Raw genomic sequence first — 11,518 nt, forward strand, 5'->3', positions numbered from 1 at the left:
CGGTGAGAGTGACCGCCACCAGGATGCTACAAAAATAGGCTTCGCTTTCCTTATGCAAAATACATGGAAATGAGCAACAGTTCTTATGTGTTACAAAGAACATTCAGTGTTTGCTATAGTACACAACTCAGTCTTCGCTTAAAGGGTTAGTTCACCCAAAAACGAAAAATACCTCATAATGTTCTCTTCATGTGTGGTTTAAACTTGGTTGAGTTTGTATCTTCTGTTGAACACAGAGGAAGATATTTTGAAGAATGCTGGTTGCTCTTTGACTTCCATAGTAGGGAAAAAATACTATGGACGTCAATTGGTGCCATTGTTTTTAAAATGGCTGGTGTCTGTTTGCATCCTTGTTTTGAACACATGAAGGATGAATAATAACTCATTCATTCATTCATTTTCTTGTCGGCTTAGTCCCTTTAATAATCCTGGGTCGCCGAAGCGGAATGAACCGTTTTTAGGTGAACTATCCCTTTAAATATATTAGGATTTTTACAGGTTAATATTTTTTGGCCTAGCTGCACACCACTACCATGCGCTCATTTTAAATGTATATTGGTATATCTGCATGTGACTGTAATCTAAATCTGACAGGTAATGGTTAAAATGGTTGTCTCTTTGTAGGACAAAACACCCTTACATGAAATGCTATAAGGTTAAATAATCTAATAATGGGTGATTCGCTTCTTTGGGGCTTCTCCACGCCGTAACTCTCCAGGATGTAGGAAAGACGTTGAAGGTGAACTCATCAGAGAACAATGCATGTTTCACATTGTCCATAGCCCAAGATTTTTAATGCACAATACTGGGAAAATATTCAATATTGCTGTTGAGTGTTGTGATAATATTATTAGTAACAGTATTACCAACTTTAAAAGAAGCTATTTTATCAGTGTCAGGTTCAAGAAGGGCAGTGTGAAAGTGAGCCACACTCTTCTACTTTTTTTTCAGTTTTTCATCTCCCAGCTTACCGCACTGCTTTTTTGCGCACAAAATGCTCCGTCAAACAATATTTAAAAAAGCAACTCACAGCAAAAGATGCTTCGGTGTTATCAGAGCCTTAAGGCGTTGTTAAACTAGTGTATAGGTATGCGAAGTGAAAATGTCTGGTTCTAAAAGGGCAGTGTGAAAGTGAGCCACATCAAACAAAATAAATCAACATATACTTTTTTAATTTTAGTCAACTCCCAGCTTACCGCACTGCTTTTTTTATTGACTTTTGCAGAAAGGAGCAGTAAACTGCTTTATATGTTGTTAGGCACTCACTGTATCAGCAGTCTTCATGCTGGAGTGCATGACATCAGGTGTTTTCCCCCACATTTACCTTTTTTTCCAACTGCAGGCGCACACAATGCTCCGTCAAACAATATTTAAAAAAGCGACTCACAGCAAAAGACGCTTCGGTGTTATCAGAGCCTTAAGCTGTTGTTAAACTAGTGTATAGGTATGCGAAATTCTCTTGGACGTGCTGTAAAAAGTGAAATTGTCTGGTTCTAAAAGGGCAGTGTGAAAGTGAGCCACATCAAACAAAATAAATCAACATATACTTTTTTCAGTTTAGTCAACTCCCAGCTTACCACACTGCTTTTTTTGTTGACTTTTGCAGAAAGGAGCAGTAAACTGTGCTTTTTATGTTGTTGGGCACTCACTGTATCAGCAGTCTTCATGCTGGAGCGCATGACATCAGGCGTTTTCCCCCACATTTACCTTTTTTCCAACATGCAGGCGCATAGAATGCTCCGTCAAATCTTTTTTAAACGCCACCTCACAGCAAAAGATGCTTTGGTGCAATGTGAGCCTTAAACTACGTTGAGCCTTTGAAATTCTGTCTATAAAACAAATAATTGCTTAAATTTCTGTACAGAGAGGTCACTTTTTGATCTTCTATTGGTCACGTTTTAACGTAATGCGATTTTTGTAGGTCAGAGTTCCTCAAACTTGTACTTTGTGAAATGCAAAACTTTTGCTGCATTTTTTACAAGATTGCATTTCTGGTCTGCAGCATTCGCGTGCATTTTAACGCAAGTCATGGGGCTGAAAAGTGCAGCGTGATCTCAGCTTTACAGTGTCATGAACTCTTGTCAGGACTGTTTGCTCAGGCCATGAATTTAAATGCAAAAATGTTGAAAATAATGCAAAGTTCTTTGCACAGAGTGATAGTTTTAATTCATTAAGCCTGAGTGTATTATCAGGTACCACGTTTTTCTTTCTTTTGCCATTGACCTGCATTTTGTGAATCGCTTTCAGCTAAATATCTTCTCTAATGTCCTTCTGAATGAAAAGTAGTTGATCCGAAGATCTTAACGAGACTAAATGAACAGCAGATGTTGATTTGTGGGTGAACCGTCTCCTTGAAGGGAGTATCTAGGTTGTTTCCGCTCTCGCTCAGATAAAGGGTTTATATCCTGGTGTTCACCTTGCCGTTTCTCTGCTGACTCATGGATTTGTTCATCCGCCGGCTCTGCTGATTCATCACTCAGCTGCTGTTTTCCTGCTGTTTGACCGCAGACACAGCTGCTGTCCCGCACCGGAAACACGCGCTGTGATAAACCTTCAGATTTACTCACTCAGTTGAAGCCCTCTCTATTGTACAGTGTGGAGAGATTATATTAATACTTATAGATGTTGTCTTGTTAAGTTCAAATATCAAAAACCTCGTAAATCAAGGAGTATTTTCTAGAAAAGTTCACAATAATGCTTTTTCGGGGAAAAAAAAGTTTATTTTACTCACCCCACTTTTTTTTTTTGCATTAATTAATTAAATAAATTAAATTGTTAATTTATTTTAGCATTTCGTTTTTCTACAATAAGAGTATTTTAGCTCAAGCGCATCAAATGAAAAGCAAATGAGAAGGAAGCGGGGCATGTCAAATACTAGAGAGCATTGATTGACCAGAAGATTTGATGAGAATCTAAAATATGAGGTGGCGTCAAAAATATGGTTGATCCATGGCGGGACATACAGTAGCTCCTCCCCTTTTAAAAAAATAGCCAAAAGGGTTTTGTTTATCCTCAATGAGAGTATTTTAGCTCAAGCGCATCAAATGAAAGTCAAATAAAAAGGGGGTGGGGCATGTCAGACACTAGAGAGCATTTGATTGGTCAGATGATTTGATGAGGAACCAATATGAGGTGACATCAAAACTATCGTTGACCCATGGCGGGACATACTCCCCCTTTTCAAAAATAGCCAATAGCGTTTTGTTTTTCCTCAATGAGAGTATTTTAGATCAAGCGCATCAAATGAGAAGGGGGCGGGGCATGTCAAACACTAGAGAGCATTTGATTGGTCAGATGATTTGATGAGGAACCAATATGAGGTGACGTCAAAAATACCATGGATCCATGGCGGGACATACAGTAGCTCCTCCCCCTTTTTCAAAAATATCCAATAGCGTTTTGTTTTCCACAGAGTATTTAGCTCAAGCGCATCAAATAAAAGCAAACGAGAAGGGGGCGGGGCATGTAAGACACAAGCATTTCATTGGCCCATTTTGAAGCACATTAGCTTATAGCTATCATTGAGACTAACATAACGATACCAACATAAAAAAACGTTAATTTAACGACTTTAGATCTGGTTGAAATGTTCCAGAATCAGCACACTGATACTAACACTGAAGGGATTGTTTTTGAAGCGTCCTCCATAGCATTTGCAGATGTTGCAGATGTCATCCAGAGTGTCTCACACACACACAGACAGAGAGAGAGTTCAGTCTGTCCATATACGGCCACAGGAGTGTGTGCTGGTTTACAGCTTATATAAACAGTGGGTTTTCTCCGAGCGGAGGAATTCCTGAGCTGTTTTCCTTCCTCCAGACGGGCTGAATCTGGAAGTTCAGGAGTGGCCTGCTGATGTGAAATATGTGTTGTGTTTTCAGGAGACTCGTATGACGTGTGTGCCATCTGTCTGGACGAGTATGAAGAGGGCGAGCGGCTGCGGGTGCTGCCCTGCTCACACGGTCAGTCTCTTTAACATAATCAGTTCAAATACAGTCAATACGGTTTTTTACATGTTCAACTATTTTTAACCTTTTTAAGTGTTGTCGAAATGTGGAAAAATTAAATAAAGACACCGTAAAATCAGGTATCCTGATGACAAATGCAAACAAATCAATTAATGAAACTTAATAGGACAAACAGAAAGTGACAAAATCCTTAATGAGGTGTATATTATATTTAAATTTGTATTTTTGTTGGTAGCTACTAGGCCCACACGAAATCTGTGCAGATTTTTAGCTATTTATTGTGTAAATGTGAGTAAATTTATATTTACTCAGTTTTTTAAAATTAATTACAGTAATATTATTGACTAAAATAAAAATATTCATGATTTTTTTACAAAACAGTTTGTACGGTAATATTCACTGTCCTTCAGTAGATATTATAAATGAGAGACTTGCTTTGTTTTTCAAATAAGTGGATCTAGATAGATTTGCATAGCAAAAAAAAAGTTAAAAAGCTATTATTTTTTATTTCATATATTTTGTTTTTAGTTATGATACTCCCAAAATAACCGCATGAATTTGCAGATTTTTTAACATAATTTGTTATTTTAAAAAAATGTCGGCAGACTCGGTGTGGCCCTAGTCATTACTAATAAATAATAAATAAAATAAATGAGCCTGCAATAAATATCCTCGTTCACGATATTGTGATCACTGCTCCAAAATCTGTTCTTTAATGTCTGGGTAAAAAACAAAACCTTTTTTTCTCCTTTGAACACAATATATTTTATTTTTTGAAAGATTTAAAAGGTTTTGGAGCGGTAAACATGCCAGGCTAAATAATTCAAATGAATTATTGACTTGTTAGTTTCAAAAAAACACAGATCACTTTACTATTTAAAATAACATTTTTGTATATTTTTTCTGTTGGAGATACTGTTGTCCTAAAAAAATAAAAAAACGTGATTAAAAAAAAAATCGTACACATACCTTAGGTATGGTGTTTACTGAGGTCAGTGGTTCTCAAACGTTTTTCATCAAGTACCACCTCAGGAAAAAAAATCGTCTCTCCAAGTACCACTATAATGAGCAGTATTGAAATACAGTAGCGCAGTAACCCCAGCAAAGCAGCTGCAGCTCTGCACTGTTCAAAAACATGGCAGATTAATTCCTTTTATTAAGAATACTTATTTTTGTCAGCCACTTTAAATATTATAAATAGTCTGAATGTTAACATTGTACTGTGCTAATATGTAAAAATAAACAAACAAAAAATGTCAACATTTAAATTAAAATGTGCTTTTAAAAGTAAAAAATGGTAGATTACTGTTCTTAAAAAGTAAAAAGAAAAGGGCTTAAATGTTAAGTAATAACATATAGTTACAATTACAACATATAGCCAAACTCATCAACACCTGAAAATGTTGCCTGGACCTCAGAAATATAGGCTGTATGTCATATAATAAATATTTTTAAAGGGTCATATTTATATAAAAATCATTTTTGATAAATTTTGAAATATTTGTAGCATAAACATATGACATTTGATTCCTCCGCATACCACTAGTTTAAAAAAAGGTAGTGCTAGCATTACAGCAAGAAGGTCGCTGGGTCGAACCTCGGCTCAGTTGGTGTGTCTGTGGAGTTTGCATGTTCTCGCTGCGTTCTCGTTGGTTTCCTACGGGTGCTCCGGTTTTCCCCACAGTCCAAAGACATGCGGTACAGGTGAATTGGGCAGGCTAAATTGTCCGTAGTGTATGAGTGTGTGGATGTTTCCCAGAGATTGGTTGCAGCTGGTAGGGCAGCCGCTGCGTAAAAATTTGCTGAATTAGTTGGCAGTTCATTCCGCTGTGGCGACCCCGGATTAATAAAGGGACTAAGCCGACAAGAAAATGAATGAATGAATTTATAGATTACAAGGACAAACTGTTCTTTTTTTTTTCTTAACGAACCGCACAGATGAATTGTTGGCCACAAAACTAGCAATATAAGCTAAGAAAATCAGTATGGTTCATTTTGTGTACATGTATCGTGATAAGTATTCTGTTATTTGTTAACTATGTTAAATAGTTTTATTAGTTTGACTTAGAATTACACATTTTTAAACGATTTCCTCTTAAACAAGTGGTGTTTATATTGTAATAGCCGATCGCTAACGATCTTTGTTTTACTCCTCAGCCTATCACTGTAAGTGTGTGGACCCCTGGCTGACCAAAACCAAGAAGACCTGTCCGGTGTGCAAGCAGAAGGTCGTCCCATCTGACGGCGACTCCGAGTCTGACTCTGATTCGGTGGACAGCGGCGGCGAGGATAACGAAGTGTCGGAAAACACTCCGCTACTGCGCTCTCTGGCATCCACTAGCGCCCATTCATTCGGCAGCATGTCGGCGTCACTATCGCAACATGACGCCGAATCCTCCGATTACGATGAGCGTAGCGACTCCAGCGACAGCGAGGAAGAGGTCACCGTGGAGACTGTGGTGGTACAGCTGCAGCAGGGCCGACCTGACGACACAGAGGCTAACGCTTAATGCTAACTCGGACTCTACATGGAGAGGGCAGGACGTTCATCCACACTCACAGTTTATTGCTAAACGTCTGTTTGACACACTGTGCAGCAGTACTCGAAAGAGCTTTTAAGTCATGAGAGACCCATACAACTAATTATGTGAGTTTTTTTACACGACTCTGCAATTATTGGAAGAGTTCTGAAGTAAATTGTTACGCCAGTGTCGATTGCAAAGATATTTTTGCTGAATTGCAAAATTTGGTGATATTTTGTTTTGCAGAATTTCTTTACTCTTCCAGAACCGTTTCGGCGAACTTTTTAAATCGCAGAATTCAGCGAATGTTTTGCAGAATTACGCAGGTTTCCATGTTATACGAGTTATATGAAAATTGATGACCGCTGAATTGTGAAATTTGGTGACAGAATTCTTGCAGAATTACGTTTTACATACAGTCAGTTTAACAGTTATTCAATTTGAATTGTAAAATTTGGTGATCTTATGAGCATGATTTGCAGAATAATTTTACTTTTTTCAGTTACACAACTTTCCAAAATGTTGATTGGTGAATTTTTTTCGCCAAATTCAACTCCATTTTCTCTAACTAGTTTCAGTGGAATTATATGAAAATTAGCAATTTCTGAGTTGTAAAATTTGGTGATGTAAAAATCATTTGCTAAATTTCTTTCCATCAGTTTCCAAAACGTTTTGGCAAAAAAAAAAAAAAAATTCACATAATTTAGCGAATGTAAGCATGTTTTGCGGAATTACTTTACGTTTTCCAAAGTTATACAACTGTCTGCAAAACTCTTTTTTTATTTATTTGCGAAATTAGTTTTCCCCAAATTACACACTTTGTTGGGAGTTTATATAAAAATGTGCGATTGCTGAATTGTGAAATTTGGTGATATTATAAGAATCATTTGCATAATTTCTTTACTGTTTCCATTACATTTTGGCGAAATTCAGAGTTCAGCGAATATTTTGCAGAATCACACACATTTCCATGGAGTTACAAAAAAATCATGATTGTTGAATTATAAAATTTGGTGCTATTATGAAAATATTTTGCAGAATTTCTTTACTTTTTCCCACAGTTACACAACTGTTTCCAGAACATTGTTCGGGTTACTTTTTGATAATAGTTCTAAAATATATTTTTGTCATTCATTACATTTGAATTGTGAAATTGTGATATTATGAGAATAATTTGCATAACTTCTTTACTTTTTTTCATCAGTTTCCAAAATGTTTTGGCAAAAATTAATTATGTCGTTTGCTGAATTTATTTACTTTTTCCATCATGGTTTCCAAAATGTTTTGGTGAAATTGAATTTCACAGAATTCAGTGAATGTTTTGCAGAATTACACGTTGCCATGGTGTTATATGAAAATTGGCGATTGTTGAATTATGAAATTTGGTGATTTTATGGGAATAATTTGCAAGTATTTTATTTAATTTTTAGCTGAATTCAGCAAATGTTTTGCAGAATTCATTTATTTTTGCAGAATAGTATACTCCCATTGATTTTTATGAAAATTGGGTACGAGACGTGTAAAACTGTAAATAAAAAAGTTGCCCAATTCTTTAAAACTTTCACAAATTTTTTTCATAGTTTAAAATGTTTTGCTGTGCGGCAAAAATTCACAATTTAAAAGAAAATTTATCTTTCTTTTTTTTGTTTGTAGAATTTCATGAAATTTGGCGATATTAGGAGATCGTTCTGCTACATTTTTTGTGTGAAGTTACAAGTGTGAAGTCCACTGCTTTTAAAGAACTCCATGAATTTGTGGATTTGTGACACCGAGAACTTGAAAATATACAGTATTCTGAACCAAAACATTTTGCCACCGTCAAATGCTAAACATTTATAGCTGAACTGTGAAATTTGGTGATTATCATGAGAATGATTTGCAGAATTTCTTTACTTTCTCCAAAACATTTTTAGTGAGATGAGATTTCCCCTCCCCACACAGAATTACACACTTCATTGATTTATATGAAAATGGGCGATTGCTGAACGGTGAATTTGGTGAAGTTTTTGGTCAATGTTTTTTTTTTTTTCTGCAGAATTCAGTAAATTTACGCAGAATTACATAGAACTACATAAAACAATGGTGATTAGAGTTGGTAAAAATTGCAGTTAGGCATGTTTTGCTTGATGGGAAAAAGCCACCATTTAATAAAAATTCAGATTTTTCCCCCAGAATAGAAATGTGGAAATTAATGCGGCAATGCATGAAATTTGGCGACATTACTTTTTTTTCAGTGAAATTACAGAAATATTGATGAAACTCATGTTTTTTGCCCCCCAGTTTGACCATTTTTTAAAGACCTCAATGATTTTTTGGAATTGTGATATTATACATTTACCAAATAGGGTATATGCCAAAGCATGCTAATAGGACTTTTAATTTGCCAGTAACCTGGGTTAATCGTTTCAGGCAAATTGTATGCCAAAGCAAAGTGGGCAGTTTACCCCAGTATATTCAATGGAGCTTCTGCGCTAGCCTGCCGATTCTGACTGTCGTGTGCGAGTAAACGGCTCTTTGTCTCGTTTTACGCTTGAGCAACTAAATGAATCAAAGTCTGTTTAACGGATTGTATTTGAATGACATTACAACATCGATACTGTAAAAGGAAACGTATAAAATGGAAAAAACTCAGAATAACAGGTCACCATAAGTTTATCAGTATGGGAATCACATTAGCTCGGCATATACCCCATTGAGAATTTTTGTGGTGAAATTATACTAATATTTACAAAATTCCCAGTTTCTTTGAAATTACACACATCTTTCCTTAATTATATTACATTACACTTGGTTATATGTATATTTACGAGCAGAAGAATTACATGAACAGTATTTTATTCCCAGCAGAAGTGTTGCCAGCTTCCACCGGTGAACGTCTCCTCTTGGAATGTAAATTGTGCTTGCCAACGAAATGCCAAAATCATCTCAGACGTGAATCTAATCATGAACTACTGCATGTTTTATACGGCAAACACACCGACACACTTGTATTGACAATGACGTCAACATTTTAGTTTGATCACTAACAGTGGAGCCGTTCTTAATATCAGTCACTCAGAAGTGATCTTGGAAGTGTAGCTAGATAAATAACACACCGTTTATATACTGTAAGTAGGAAAGAAGTCGGGGAAGTACAATAGGAGTTGGAGGTTTTTTTTGATAACACAGTGAACCGTTACTGATGTCTTGTTGCCTTTTTAATGTTGCTTTACTGTAAATACTGTATCCCTTTCTGTTATAGAAGTCTGTATTCAATTGTTCATGAATAAAAAGATTACACTTTTGGCTGTTTTAGTGTTCACTTCCTCTAGAGCTGCACAATATATCATTTCAGCATTGATATCGCAATGTGCGCACTTGCGATAGTCACATCACAAAGACATGCAGTGTCCAGTCTGATTTATAGTTGACCAGGAGCCACAGGATTGAATTTAATCACTGCATTTGTGACTTTTGCACCAAAACATTTCTTACTTAGAATTTTTGTCTTGTTTCTAGTCCAAGTATCTTCATATCCAAGCAAATATGAGATTATTTTGCGAACCCCATTGATTATTACTTTAATAAATGAACGTTTGTATTTATACGGTACATTTGTGTGCAAAAGTATTACACGCAAAGTGCAATTTTGCTTGTCCAATTACTGTATTTTACATTTCATATTACGTCTTACCACCAATACAAACAAAATATAAAATATCCTCTATGAAAATGTAGACATCCTGTCGCTCTTGTTGGCCTTGCCAAAGATCACACAATTTTAAATTGGCATATACCCTAAGTATGCTAATAGGACTTTTAATTTGTTAATAACCTGGGTTAAGCGTTTATCGTGAACTGCCTGCCATTGCAAAATCGGCACGTTTAAACGCCTGTTTTCTTTAAAAATGATATCCAATCTAAAGTGGGCTCAGTTAAATATTATTTGCATTTGATAAACCACAGCCGTTCTTCACCAGATAATGTTTCTATATTTGGAGTTTCAGATAGTCTTACTGATTTTAGAGTTATTTTCACCTTAAAATATTCCAGATTTACTTTGCTTCAAATGTAATGGTTTTCCTAAGTGACTTGAAGTCTGTATAGCCAATAACAAATTCTTTTATTTTTTAAAAGTTCAGTATGAAGTGTTATAGTGTGGCTGCGGACCGTGTGCCTTGGAAGCAATGCCAATAAGCTTAGGGTGTTTGTCATTTCCAAAGGAACATGACATTTGTTTTTTACTACTAAAACCATTTTAAATTTACCAACATTACGACGGAAAATAAAAAAAGTGATTAAATGATTTAAAAAAAATCCTAATACACTTAAATAAATAGTTAAATACCCTGTAATTATCGATACCAAATGATAATGAAACTATATCATTTTATGCAATAACCCAGCCCTTAAGCTGCGGTCTCACTAGAGCAGGGGTGCTCAACCCTGTTCCTGGAGATCACCCTTCCTGCAACCCATATCAAAAACACACTTGTCTGTAATCATCAACTGCTGTTCAGGTCCTAATTAACTGATTTAGGTGTGTTTGATCAGGGTTGGAGCTGAACTATGCAGGAAGGTAGATCTCCAGGAACAGGGTTGGGCACCACTGCACTAGAGTTTAAGCTTGTGAAGAGTCGTACAGCTCTGCAAAAAGGAGGCAGGATTAAACTAGATGAGTAGATATTTAAAAAAAACCAAGCGATTGGTCCATATTTTAAATGTCCAGACAGGTCATGTTTTGATCCTTGATTGGTCTCATGCAGTCAAGTGAAGCGATTTCACAGGTCAGACTTCAAGTTTTGCAGAGTTGTAAAGTTCAAGCTTGCAGCATGACCTTGCATTTCACTCTGACACATTCGCAATGCATATAAAATGGAAGTGCATGGGAAGAAAAGTCAAGTGTGACAGAAGCTTAAAAAAAGACTTCATTAAAAACCACCAAATAGCTAAAGGTTGTGCAGAATGGGACACTGGATGAAGTCAATTTTGTACCAAAGGACATTATGACCATTAAGATCCATCTTTCCCCACCAAAAAGAGATTTAC

At 36.1% G+C, this 11,518-nt stretch overlaps 1 protein-coding gene and 1 long non-coding RNA gene across 2 annotated transcripts in view; one reads left to right on the forward strand and one right to left on the reverse strand.

Moving 5' to 3' along the window:
- rnf13 (ring finger protein 13) overlaps positions 1-7,183 on the forward strand; it is a 47,641-nt gene extending 40,458 nt beyond the window's left edge. The window contains 2 exon segments of the mRNA NM_201044.1: positions 3,882-3,962; positions 6,126-7,183. Of these exon segments, the coding sequence (NP_957338.1) occupies positions 3,882-3,962; positions 6,126-6,478 (434 nt within the window). The 3' untranslated portion in view covers positions 6,479-7,183.
- Positions 7,184-7,230: 47 nt separating this feature from the next.
- Positions 7,231-11,518, reverse strand: LOC147838626 (uncharacterized). Its single transcript, XR_015522432.1, has 3 exons — positions 11,065-11,518; positions 7,540-10,894; positions 7,231-7,393 (listed from the first exon to the last, which is right to left on the reverse strand). It is a non-coding gene; the product is annotated as an uncharacterized LOC147838626 (long non-coding RNA).

This window comes from Danio rerio, chromosome 22 (assembly GCF_052040795.2).
Source record: "Danio rerio strain M-AB ecotype USA chromosome 22, GRCz13ab, whole genome shotgun sequence".
In the NCBI taxonomy this organism is placed as follows: Eukaryota; Metazoa; Chordata; class Actinopteri; order Cypriniformes; family Danionidae; genus Danio; species Danio rerio.